General features: G+C 39.7%; 1 protein-coding gene across 1 annotated transcript in view; it reads left to right on the forward strand.

The window, feature by feature from the left end:
* Positions 1-533: 533 nt before the first annotated feature.
* Positions 534-14,224, forward strand: part of LOC148164934 (uncharacterized) — a 29,238-nt gene continuing 15,547 nt past the window's right edge. Inside the window, exon 1 of the mRNA XM_088021353.1 lies at positions 534-2,086. Within this exon, the coding sequence (XP_087877479.1) occupies positions 534-2,086 (1,553 nt within the window). The remainder of the gene's footprint in view (positions 2,087-14,224) is intronic.

The raw sequence follows: 14,224 nt of genomic DNA on the forward strand, positions 1-14,224 counted from the left end.
AACACTTCAATATCCAGTTGATATAACTGAGACCCAGAGAGGGAGAGTGACTTGCCCAATATCATGTCACAGACAGAACTGGGACAGACTTCCAGTTAATGTTGTTCAAATTTCCCAAAGAGTTATCTCTAAGAGTTTAAGATACAAAATTTCCTATTCAACTTGGTTAATTCAATATCTGACTTAGTGCATGGCATACAGTAGATGCTTCTTAAATGAATGAGTAAATGAAGAAGTGAGTGAGCAAATGCAGGAGTAAAGGAGTAGTGAATGAGGGATGAGAGTTTATTTGGCTCGGAGAGTGGTGAAGGAATGAAGGAAGGGTAGGAGGTTTTTGACATTCAGGACCCAAGTAAAGCAGAAATGTGAATAGATGGGCTGCTGGTCTAGTAATTCCAGGAGCCAGGATTCTTGATCTCACTCCTAATCAGGCAGGGTTGAGGGAGGGCCATCCTGCAGCCCTGCATTACTGAACTACAGCCAGGCACTGACTTAACTGCTTTTGTCAAACAGGTCCCCACCAAGCTGAAGCCATGAGGATCCATAGCCTCACCCTGCTTTCCTTCCTCTTCCTGGCTGCTCAGGTGCTCTTGGGGGAGGGCCAAAAGGAATTTGGGAAATGGCAAAGCAGCACTGCAACCAAGGATCAGTGGATCCCTCTGGGCAAGCCCCAAACTGTGCAGAGAAGGCAGCAAGAAAAGCATGTGGTCAGTGGCGTAATTGTTACCCGAGACCGGGCCACATGTTATTTGACTGTGACTGATCATAAGGAGGGCACCACCCTGATGGTGGAGTGCACCCGATTTGACCACAAGTTTTCCTGTATCTTTGCTGGCAATCCAAAGTCCTGTATATCATGTTTTCGAAGTGATATAATCTACTGGAGACAAATTGCCCAGAACTTGCACTGGCAAAACAACATCTGTGAGGACACCAAGATGGTCCTGAGGACCAGGGTGTGCGGTTGGAGGTTTCCAGAATCCAATTTGAAGCTGGTGTACTCCTCTCTGATCCACGATCCCAGCTATGCTAATATTGAATTCAACCCCTGGTGTCGTATCTTTGTCAGAGGGGCCTCGGATAAAAGTTCCAAGGATGTCAAACACTACTATCCCACGCAACAGAGCCAAACCATACCTCCTCTCCCTACCAAGGAGATCCAACTCCCAGAGACCACTCCCACAGTGCCCATTTTGAATGAAGAGACCACCACTGAGCATTTGGTTGTGGAAAAGAGCACCACTACACAGCAGGCCACGATTAGAGAGACCACCCTAGAACAGACCACCCCCACACAGCAGTTGGTTATGAAAGGGGCCATCACTACACAGCCAACCACAACCACAGAGACCACCCTGGAACAAACCACCCCCACACAGAGGTTGGTTGTGAAAGAGACCACCACGACAGAGAGGACCACGACCACAGAGACCACCCCGGAACAGACCACCCCCACAGAACGTTTGATTGTGGAAGAGACCACCACAACAGAGCAGACCACAACCACGGAGACCACCCCAGAACAGACCACCCCCACAGAGCGGTTGGTTGTGGAAGAGACCACCACTACACAGCAGACAACAACCACAGAGACCACCCCAGAACAGACGACCCCCACAGAATCCTTCTACACCAAAGAGGTTACCACCACCATTCCAGTAAAGATAGAAACCACGACCACCACCACAACTAATCATAAGGATGACTCTAGCATCAAAATTAAGCAGAAGACAATTCAGGATACCTACAAGAATATAGACCAGAAGACAGTCTTGCAGATGGACCTGGATACATTTGAGCAGCCAGACCTGGATACATTCCAGCAGGCGGGCCTGGATACATTCCCGCAGATGGACCTGGATACATTTGAGATGCCTGCCCTGGGTACATTCCAGCAGCCAGACCTGGATACATTTGAGCAGCCAGACCTGGGTGCATTCCAGCCGCCAGACCTGGATACATTTGAGCAGCCAGACCTGGGTGCATTCCAGCAGCCAGACCTGGATACATTCCAGCAGACAGACCTGGATACATTCCAGCAGACGGACCTGGATACATTCCAGCAGATGGACCCGGATACATTCCAGCAGACATACTAGGGTACAATTAGAAGACAGCACAGCAGGATAGCCCAGCAGATGTATCTGGTCACTGTCCAGCATACGGCCCCGAATTACTGTGAGGAGTAAGAGCACCTTTGGCAAAATCTTAGTCATTGCATTACAAATAATTGTCATGAGTCAAAAGCAGATGGAGTCAGTTAAGAAATGTCATGTCACTAGTCCCTCTGTATGTTGCAAAGCTCTCCAAGTTCTCCATAAAATAATGAAGTTTTGTGCTATGAGAGTACAGTGGAATATTTAGATTTTTGTGTGTATGTGTGTTTTAAAATTTCCTTTATATTCACTTGTGATGTGAGTTTCAGAGGCTGTTTACCACAGGGTATATATAATTCCATGGCCTACAAAGCTATGTGTATATGCCCAGTGAGGACCTGTCTTTGAAGTGAATGAGCCAAATGATGATTTCAGGGTGATGTTATTTCTGTCAAAGTAGCAAAGATAATAAAGTTTTGGGCATTTTTCAGAAACGTGTTCAATTGTTTGGTTTCTCTGTGTCTGGTTCCAAATGGATTCATAAATAGTCCTCAATATAGCAATGAAAAAATATCTAAGAAACTATATTCTGTTGCCTGTCCAACCTAAGTTATCCCCAAAGGTGTCCCATTTCAGAATTCCTATTGGTATACTTTCATCCATTGGTCTGAGATATTTGAGTATTTGTAAACTATAGTAATTGGCATCCCTGATTTCAGGCGGACACATGGGGCATGGGGTGATTAAGACAATTGTCAGGGTCTCACAAATGGTAGGAGAGGCAGGATCAGAACCCAGGGGGTCTGTAAGCCAAGTCCACAGGCTGGAGGAATGCCCTCCACTGACTCAAGTCAGAATCCATTATCCCCACCATATGTGGGGCTCCTGACCTTGAGGAGCTTATCTGGCCTGGGGGAGAGGAGCCTGGGGAAATACAGTGACCTGTACGAAAATTCCAACAGAAGGTGGGAAAGTGGCATTGAAAACAGAGAGAGGAGGTGGAAACAGCAGAAAAATGTCAGTTGAGCTTTCATAGAAGTGGTATGGAAGCTGGAATTTGGAAACAGTATCCATAGGTAGGAAATGCAGCAGCGTAGAGACACTTTAGGCAGATGACAGCATGTGGGAAAGCAAAGAGAAGAGAAAATCCTAGAAGATGGGAGGGGCCATGGCTAGAATATGGTGGGATGCAGGGATGACACTGCTTTTGGTCATTTACATGTTGGTGAGAAAGATCTGAAAGTGTTCTGATTCAAGAGTTGGAGAGAAAAGGCAATGTGACACCAAATGCCTTGTCACAGTTCTACAAGGAACAAAAAGTCAGGGGCAGACTCTATTTTTTAGAGTCTCTCCCAGCATCAAGGAAGAATGTGGGGTGGAAGAGTGGTCCAATATCCACTACCTACACTGAGGATTGTCAGGGGCCTATCCAAAGTGTGACAGCCTCAGGGTGATATCTGATGTCATCATCAACATCAACACTGACATTTATCTCTCTCTTGCCATGTGCCAGGCACTGTGCTAACCTATTCCATGGAGTTGGCATTCATTCATTCATTCACTCATTCATTCAACATATAATTTATTGAGCCCTGACTCTGCCAGACCATGCTCCAGGTCGTGGAGATAGAGTAGCTCAAAGGAGATGGATGCTTTGCCCATGGAACTACCTACCAGTGGGTAAAGTGATAATAAACTCACAAATATACAAGTAATAGGAAGAGTAAAGGAGAAGACCAGGGTAAAAGTGATGGACTGTAACTAGTCTTAAATGAGACAGCAGAAGAGGCCTCTCTGTGGAGGTGACTTTTGAACCTACCATAATTGAAATGAAAAATCAAGCCCGGTGACTCAGATCACTCTCTTTATAGCGCTTTTATTCCAATGACTGGTTCGTATTTGGCATGTTCAGAAACATTGAGGGTTGCAGTGTCATTGTCAGACAAGGCCTAGGACCTGACCTTTGAACCTCACTCCCATTCCCAAAAGAGCTGAACCAACATCCTCTGCTTCTCCTAGCCACAACACCGGAAGGACATATTCCTTAAAGTCCACACAGATTGTGGTCCATCCCTGTGGTCCCGCATTTGCATTCATGCATCTCAGTTCCATGTAGTACCGAGACAGAAAAACACTGTTGAACACTTCCAGGGGTCATTAAATAATAACCCTGGTCTAGCTGGGGTGACATAAACATTGAAGAACTGACCAAACTAGATTTGAAGACTTTTTAAGGTCCTTTCCAGCCCATGAGGTGGAGGTCTTTCTAGTTCACTCATGGTGTTTGGCCACTGGCAGAACTGGGAGGAGGTTTGTTTCCAACATGGCGGAGTTTCCTAGACTTGGGCTAGAGGTTTGCCTCTGCTGCTTCTCACACAACATCTCTGTGCCAATTATTTAACTCTTCTGAACTCCCGTGAGCTCATCTCAACAATGGGGACAGTGACACCGACCTTGAAGGGCTGCTGTAAGATTCACATTGGTCAATAAATCTAGAGCACCTAGTGCCTCACTGCTTGCACAGAAGGTGTTCAACACAAGTGACAAAAGTCCACAGCACATGACCATTGTGGAGGGAGTTGAAAATTTCCCTATGTAAACTTTAAAAGTGTGAGGGTTTTTTCCCCTAACACAATAAGCAAAGAAGAACAATAATTATTGATAACCTAGTACATGCCAGTGGCTTTGCCCCCTTCTCTTATCTAATCCCCTCAACAACCCTGTCTGGTAGGTGTTATCATCCTTGTGTTCTAGATGAGGAAACTGAGGCCCAGGGAAGCTGAGCAACTTTCCAGGGTCACCAAGCATGAAGTGGCAGAGCCTGTAAGTGAGAAACCCAGGGTCTGGAGGTCCCCCAGCCCTTTCTGTGTCTGAAGCTCATGATTTTTTTCACTTGATGAGAGAAGAGTAAAATTTGTGATTTCAAATGTGGTCCAAGCCATTAAGTGAACAGGGTGCCTCTGTCCTTTCCATGTGTACATCCCTTCTATGTTCTTAACAAAAAGAAAATTCCAGAAGCTAACACCTCCATTCCCGGTCAGCCATCTGTCATAGTCACATCCTGCACAGGCAACTGAACATAAAAAAATCTAAAAGATATTCATGTGGCCATTATGGCAGCATGGAAAGATGTAGGAAAATAAATAAATAATAAAAAGAAAAAGAAAAACACAGTATAAAATAAAATAAATTTAAAAAGACAATACAGGGTGCCTGAGTGGCTCAGTTGGTTAAGCGACTGCCTTCGGCTCAGGCCATGATCCTGGAGTCCCGGGATCGTGTCCCGGGATCGGGCTCCCTGCTTGGCGGGGAGTCTGCTTCTCCCTCTGACCCTCCCCCCTCTCATACTCTCTCTCTCTCAAATAAATAAATAAAATCTTAAAAAAAAAAGACAATACAGGTTTTATATTAGCTTGTATCCAACTTAGTACTCCATATTTTCTCTCTGAGAATTTTCTGAATATGAAGTGGATGAGCCAGTGTGTGTGTGTGTGTGTGTGTGTGTGTGTGTGTGTGTGTGTGTGTGTTTCCCTTAAGGAATGATTTCCCCTTGATAACAAGAGATGGGAGGCTTTCAGGTAGGTAAGATGTACTGAAGGATGGCATATCTGCATCTCCTAAAACTGCTCAGTGTTGGAAGTCTCTCTCCTACCTTAGAAAACCACATTTCAGCACTGGCTCTATACAGGAACCCATAACCACAGCAATGCCAACATATCTCACTGGCCATCATCTATCCACCTTCTTCCCCAACCTCCCTGTTAAATTGGTTTTGGCCAAACAACCAATGGAGGCTTGTCATCTAGCTCTTGGTGGCTGCAGTCAACCTTCGTACACCTTGGCTTATAGAGTGTCTCTCCAATCCTGGCCTCTGTCATCACACGGAGTCATCCCCTGCATGTTTATGTCCAAATTTCCCTCTTCTAAGGGGGGACACCAATCATTGGACTGGAATCCTCCTCATCTAATATGACCTCATCTTAACTTTATTACAGCTGCAAGTTTCTGTTTCCAATTAAGGTCACATTCCCAGGTTCCAGGTATACATGTAGTCTTGGGAGACACTATCCAAACCAGCACAGTCACCCAATAGCAATCACAAATAGCCAAAAAGAGAGAGAAGTGAATCTGAAGGAGAGCAACTTTAAACACTCAGAAAGTAAATTAAATGAACAAAGTTGGAAAGGGCAGACAATAAGATTTTATTAGGCACATGAAAAATAGTGACTCGCTCCCCTCTTAATTTTTCATTTGTCTCTATCTAAGAATAGGTTAGGAATCCACTCCCTTGGGTACATAAATTGTCTCTCCATCTGGCCAAGCAATGCCCAGACCCTACTACACAATAGTTTCATCTGAAGGTTCTTTTTAAAGATACTGATACTTCGGCCCCATGCCCAGAGATTTTGATATAGTTGGTAGAGGTGTGGCCTGAGTATTGGATTTTTTAATTTCCTGGGGGTAATTCTAATTTGCAACCAAGGTAGGGAGACACTGCCCTAGCTTAATTACATTAGAATTTCTGGAGGGTACCCCAGGCAGTGGTATTTTTATTTAATTCCCACGTAGTTCTCATGTGATACCCTGGTTGAGAACTACTAATACAGCTTCTCTAAGTATTTTATCCAGTTAATATATATTTATTTATCATCTGCTATGTCCCAAGCACTATACAAGACCCTGGATGGAGGAGAAGTAAGCTAACAAACTAAGCCCGACCTTCTAGAAGTTAGTGTCAGTATTGGAACCAAGACAACACATTCGATGAGTGCAAAAGACACAGAAGGCTGGGTGGTGGGGGGATCAGGGAAGGTTTGCTGCCATTGAGTTTCTAACATTATATAAATCAAGCGTCTATGACACAGTTATCAAATCTGTTTCTTTATAAGAGCCTTCACTTGTCCCCTCATATAACCCTCATCACATCCCTATTAAATCAGCAGTTTTATTCCCAATTATAAATGCAGTGACCTGAAGCTTAGAGAGGTGAGTTGTCCAACATCACACAGATTGTGTGTTTGGGGCAGAAGAGGAGCCAGGTCCCCTGGATTCCAAGCTCCTGGGTCTCAGTCCATGCATATCACAGACTAGGGTGGGTTTGGGCACAAACCATTACCCAAGCTTTCCTAATATTTCGAGCTAGAACCACATTGTAGGTGGTTGGTATTTTCTAATGATGAAATGTGATGTAAATTAATGGTACTTAAAGTGTGGCCTGAGGACCAGAAGCACCTGGGTAGCTCTAGAAATACTAATTCTCAGATACCACAAGACATCTGATTCTGAATCAGAATTTCTGAGGCTGAGGCTGAGGCTGAGGCTCAGGAAATGTCTTCTTTTATTGTGGATAAAAGCACATAACATAAAATCTACCACCCTAACCATTTTTAAGTGTGTAATTCAGTAATGTTAAGTATAATCACATTGTTGTGAAATAGATGCCCAGAATTTTTCATCTTGCATAAACTCTAGACCCACTAAACAACTCCCCTCTCCCTCTTTCCCCCAGTAAGTGGTAAGTGTCATTCCTCTTTTTGTGTCTATGAATACGACTACTCTAGATCCCTCATATATGTGGAACCCTACCCTATTTGTCATTTTGTGACTGGCTGGTTTCACCTAGCATAATGTCCTCCAAAGTTTATCCATGTGGTAGCATGTGATAAAATTTTCTTTCTTTTTCAGGCTGAGTAGTATTCCATTGTATGTATATACCACAATTTGTTTATTCATCCTCATTTGGGCTTTTGTGTCACTTTCACCTCTTGACTATTGTGAATAGTGCTGCTATGAGCAACGGTATGGATATTATGTTTGAGACCCTTCTTTCAACACATTTGTAAATATACCCAGAAGCAGGAATGTTGGATCATAGAATTATCCTATTTTTAATTTTTTGAGGAACAGCCATAGTTTTTTTCAAAAGAGATCATACCATTTTATAGTCCTATTGATAGTGCAAAAGGCTTCCAATTGCTCCCCATCCTTACTAACACTAGTTATATTCTGGTTTTTGATAGTAGGCATCCTAATGAGTGTGAGTTGATATCGCATTGTGGTTTTCATGTTCATTTCTCTAGTGTTTAGTGTTGAGCAAGTAATACCCATTGCCCTACTATCAGGAGTAGAAGTTCAAGCACCTCTGCCCATTGCATCTTGGTATTGGAGTCGCCAAGGAAAACAATGTAGTTACACACTGGTTGGAAGGATGTCTTACTCACGTAGGAAAGAGAAAGAGCAAGATCAGTTTCAGTAGTAGGCATCAATCCCCTATGGCTAACAGGTCCCTCCTAGGAGCTGATGCAGAGCCATTAGCATGCCCACACCCCTCTTATGCTACCGAAAAAGGACTCCATCCCCTCTCCACAGAGAACAGATATAGTAGTGGAATTGGCCAGTTGCCATATGATGTACACATTTAAGCAAAACGAAGGAGTATACATTGAAACAAAGAAAGATATTTCCACAGAAGGTGCTAAGTCCAGCCCAAGCTGGGTGCATTCTTTATCTCTTGGTAAAAAAGTGTTCCAGGTCCAAGGCTCATTCTTATAAGGACTAGTGGGGCTCAAAACTGTATGAGCAGACTGTCTTTTCAAAAAATAGTGGTGTTAAAGCAGCTTTTTATGTTTGTAGACCAATCATATATCCTCTTTGGAAAATTGTTTATTCAAGTCCTTCACCCAGTTTTTAATTGAGTTATTTGATTTTTTGTTGTTATTGAGAGGCAGGTGTTCTGGATATTAACACCTTGTCAGATACGTGATTTGCAAGCATTTTTTCCCATTCCACAGGTTGCCTTTCACTCTGTTGATTTTGTCCTTTGATGTCCAAAAGATTTTATGGTGTCTGTTTTTGCTTTTGTTGCTCATGCTTTTGCTTTTCTATCCAAGAACTCATTGCTGAATCCAATGTCATGAAGCTTTTCTCCTGTTTTATTTTTCTAGGAGCTTTTTAGTTTGGTGCCTTCTGTTAAGTATTTAATTTATTTTGAGTTAATATTTGTATATTATGTAAGATCAAGGTCCAACCTCATTCTTTTGCATGTAGCTTTTCAGTTTTCCCACATTTGTTGAAGAGATTGTCCTTTTCTCATTGAGTGGTCTTGGCACCCTTGTTGAAGATAATTGGACAATATATGTGAAGGTTTTTTTGTGTTTTTTGGGTTTTTTTTTTACTGAGTTCTCTATTCTATGTCATTGGTCTATAAGTCTGTCTTTATGCTGGTATCACTGTATTACTATAAACTTGTAATATGTTTTGAAGTCAAGAAGTGTGAATCCTCCAACTTTGTTATTCTTTTTCAAAATTGTTTTGGCTATTCTGGGTCCCTTGAGATTCCATATGAATTTTAGGATTTTTTTTTTCTCTTTCTACAAATATGCCACTGAGATTTTGATAGAGATTGTGTTGAATCTGTAGATTTTGGGGGTAGTTTGACATCATAATAATATCTCATCGCCCAACCAATAAATATGGTATGTCTTTCTGACTGTTTATGATTTTTAAATTTTTTTTTCAGCAATGTTTTGTAGTTTTCTGTGCCCAGCTCTTTTATGTCCTTGGTTATGTTTATTCCTAAGTATTTTATTCTTTTTGATGTTATTGTACATGAAATGGTGTTCTTAGTTTACTTTCTGGGTTGTTCATTGTTAGTGTAACAAAGATGATTTTTGCATATTAATTTTGTATCTTACAACTTTGCTAAATCCATTTGTTAGTTTTAACTGTGTGTGTGTGTAATCTTTAGGATTTTTTACATATATGATTATGTCATCTGTGAACAGAGATAATTTTACTTTTTTCTTTCCAATTTGGATGACTTTTTCTTTTTTTCTATTTCTTGTGTAATTGCTTTGGCTAGGATTTCCAGTACTATTGAAAAATGGTGAGAGTGGACATCTTTATCTTGTTCTTGACCATAGAAGAAAAGCTTTCAGCCCTTCCGTATTGAGTATGATGTACACTGTGGGCTTCTCATATATGGCCTTTATTATGCTGAGGTAGTTTCCTTCTATTCTGAGTTTGCTGAGTATTTTTAAGTTTGCTGGGTATTATGCTGAGATAGTTTCCTTCTATTCCAAGTTTGCTGGGTATTTTGAATTTTGTCAAATGTTTTTTTCTGCATCAGTCAAAATGATCATGTAGTTTTTGTCCTTCATTCTGTTAAGGTGGTGTATTACCTTGATTGATTACCTTATTTTGAATCATCCTTGCATCCCAGGAATAAACCTCACTTGGCCATGCTGTATAATCCTTTTAATGTGCTGTTGAATTCTATTTGCTTGTATTTTGTTGAGGAATTTTGTATTAATATTTATTGGGAATATTGGTCTGTAGTTTTCGTTTCTTGGAGTGTCTTTGTCTGGCTTTTGTGTCAGGGGAATGCTGGCTTCCTAGAGTGAATTTGGAAGTTTTCCTCCTCTTCAACTTTTTAGAAGAGTTTAAGGAGGGTTGATGTTAATTCTTTAAATGTTTACGGAATTCTGCAGTGAAACCATCTGGTCCTGAGCTCTTCTTCATTGGGAGGTTTTTGATGACTGCTTTAATCTCCTCACTAGTTATGGGTCTGTTCAGATTTTAAATTTCTTCATAATTCAGTCTTCGCAGGTTTTGCATTTCTAGGAATTTATTCATTTCTTCTAAGTTATCCAGTTTCTTGGTGTACAATTGTTCATAATAACCCCTTATAGTCCTTTTTTATTTCTCTGGTATCGGTTGTCACGTCTCCACTTCAACTCTGATTTTAGTTATTTGGGTATCCTCTTTTTTTTTCCCCCTACTTAATCTAGCTAAGGGTTTGTCAATTTTATTGATCTAATCAAAAAACGAATTCAGTTTCATTTACTTTTTTATTATTCTCGATTTCATTTATCTGTGCTCTAATCTTTATTATCTCCTTCCCCTGACAGCTTTGGGTTTAGTTGGTTCTTCTTTTTCTAGTTCTTTGAGGTGTGAAGTTAGATCATTGATTTGAGATCTTTATTTTCAATGGACATGTTTACCACTATAAATTTCCCTCTTATACTGCTTCCAGTGCATCCTGTGCACTGCAGGATGTTGTGTTTTTGTTTTCATTTGTCCCAAGGTACTTTCTAATCTCTCTTGTGACTTTTTCTTTGACCCATTAGTTGTTCAAGGGTGTGTGGTGTAATTTCTACATATGTGTGGGTTTCCCAATTTTACTTCTGCTATTCATCTCTAGTTTTATTCCATTGAGATCAGAAAGAATATTTTGTATAATTTTAATCTTTTAAAATTCATTAAATTTTGTGGTGTAATATGTGTTCTATCAGGAGAATGATTTGTGTGCCCTTGAGAAGAATGTATATTGTGCTGTTGTTGAGTGCAGTATTTTTTATATGTCTCTTGGTCTGTTTGTTCTACATTTTGCTCAAGTCCTTCAGTTCCTTATCTTCTGACTGATTGTTCAGTCTATTATTAAAAGTGGAGTACTGAAGTCTCCTGCTAGTCACGTATTGTTGTCTATTTCTCCCTTCAATTCTAGTCTTTTGATTAGACTTCAGTTTTGCCTGGTCTTGAATTCAAGCCAAAGTTTGCTTCATATATTTAGGAGTTCTGATGTTTGGCCTAAACATAATTGTTTTCTCTTCTTGGTGAATTGACCCTCTTATCATTACATAGTGATCTTCTTTGTCTTTTGTAATAGTTTTTTTATTTCAAGTATACGATAGTGTGAACACCCCTGTTCTCTTTCAGTTGCCATTGGCATGAAATATCCTTCTATCCTTTCAATTTCAATTCATGTGTGTCCTTAGATATAATGTGGAGTACACAGTTAGAGAGTACACAGTTAGATTCTGCTTTACTGATAAGGAAGGACTTACTACTGCCATTTAAAACAATTATTTTTCTGTATGTCTTGCAACTTTTTCCATTTCTCCTTTCCTCTCTTATGGCCTCCTTTGTGTTTTGTTGACATTTCCTAGTGGCATACTTTGATTCTTTTCTCACTTTCTCTTGTATATAGTCTATAGATACTTCCTTTGTGTCTACCATTGCAATTACATGAAATATCTTAAAGTTATAACATTCTATCATATCCCTTCCTTGTATCTGATCTTAGTGGAATAACTTCAAGCTTCCCATCATTAAGTATGATATTAATGTAGTTTTTGTAGATTATCTTTATCAAGTTGAGGAAATTTCTCTCTTTTTCTAGTTTACTGAGAGTTTTTATTGTGAATAGGTATTAGATTTTGTCAAGCACTTTTCTACATTTATTGATACAATTGTGTGATTTTTTTTTACTCTGTTGATGTGATGGATTACATTAATTGGTTTTCACATCAACAGAGTATGCAGATTTGCATACCTGGGATAAATATAATTCTTTTTATACATTGTTGGATTTGATTTACTAATAATTTTGTAGAGGAGTTTTACATCCATGCTCATGAGAGATATTGCTCTGTAGTTTTCTGCCTTGTAATGGCTTTGTCTGGGTTTAGTATGCAGGTGATGTGGGCCTCATAAAATATGCTCAGAAGTATTTCCTCTCCTATCCTCTGAAAAAAGTTGTAGAAAACTGGTATAATTTTTTCCTGAAATGGTTGGCAGAATTTACCAGTGAACCCATCTGGGTCTGGTGCTTTCTGTTGTGGAAGGTTATTAATTATTGATCTGATTTCTTTAATAGATATAAGCCTAATCAGATTGTCTATTTCTTATGTGAATTCTTTCAAGAACTGGTCCATTTCATACAGGTTATCAATTTTGTGGGCATAAAGTTGTTCATCGTATTCCTTTATTATACAGTTAATGTCCATAGGTTCTGTAGTGATGTCCCCTTTTTTATTTCTGATATTAGTCATTTGTGTTCTCTTTCTTTTTTCTTAATTGGCCTGGCTAGAGTCTTGTCAATTTTCTGGATCTTTTCAAAGAATCATCTTTTGACTTCATTCATTTTCTCTGTTGATTTCCTGTTTTTAATCTTATTAATTTCTTCTCTAATTATTATTATTTCTTTTTTCCTATTTAATTTGGATTTAATTTGCTCTTCTATTTTGGTTCCCTAAGGCAGAAACTTAAAAATTTTATATTATATATTTTTTCTTTTCTGATATTTGTATTCAGTGCCATAAATTTCCCCTTAAGCACTACTTTCTCTGTATCTCAAGATCTTGATAAGTTGTATTTTCATTTTCATATAGTTCAAAACATTTAAAATTTCTCTTGAGATTTCTTTGTTGACTCATATATTATTTAGAATGGTGCTGTTTAATCTTCAGGTATTTGGGGATTTTCCAGTTATCTTTCTGTTATTGAGTTCTAGTTCAATTTCATTGTGGTTTGAGAGCATACATTATATAACTACTATTTTTTAATTAAATAGGATGAAGAAAGTGTCTATATGAAGCGAGAAAAAGAGTCCAAGATGTATTTTTTTTTAAGATTTTATTTATTTGAGAGAGAGAGAATGAGAGAGAGAGAGCACAAGAGGGAAGAGCGTCAGGGGGAGAAGCAGACTCCCTGCTAAGCAGGGAGCCCGATGTGGGACTTGATCCCGGGACTCCAGGATCATGACTTGAGCCGAAGGCAGTTGCCTAACCAACTGAGCCACCCAGGCGCCCCCAAGATGTATTTTTATGTGAAAAAATGTGGGGAGCTAAGCCAGCATGTTTAATCTGCTCTCTTTAATGTAAACATTTAGTGTGTAGATGTATGTACTGGTATTCTTTTTTCTTTCATTTTCAATATGTGTGGTTTATTGTATGTAAATTACATTTCTTAATTTTTTTCATTTTTTGATTCCAATATAGCTAACATACAGTGTTATATTAGTTTCAAGTGTACAATTATAGTGATTCAACAATTCTATACACCACACTCAGTGCTCATCATGGTAAGTGTACTCTTAATCCTCCTCACCTGTTTCACCCATCCCCTCACCCACTTCCCCTCTGGTAACCATCAGTTTGTTCTCTATATTTAAGAGTCTGGTTTTTTTGTTTGTCTCTTTTTTTTTCTTGGTTCTTTTGTTTCGTTTCTTAAATTACACTTATGAGTGAAATCCTATGGTATTTGTCTTTCTCTGACTGACTTATTTCACCTAGCATTATACCCTCTAGATCCATCCATGTTTTTGCAAATGGCAAGAGTTCATTCAT

This window comes from Eumetopias jubatus, unplaced genomic scaffold (assembly GCF_037043125.1).
Source record: "Eumetopias jubatus isolate StellerSeaLion01/CBP00866 unplaced genomic scaffold, mEumJub1_p1.0 scaffold_2, whole genome shotgun sequence".
Classification (NCBI taxonomy): Eukaryota; Metazoa; Chordata; class Mammalia; order Carnivora; family Otariidae; genus Eumetopias; species Eumetopias jubatus.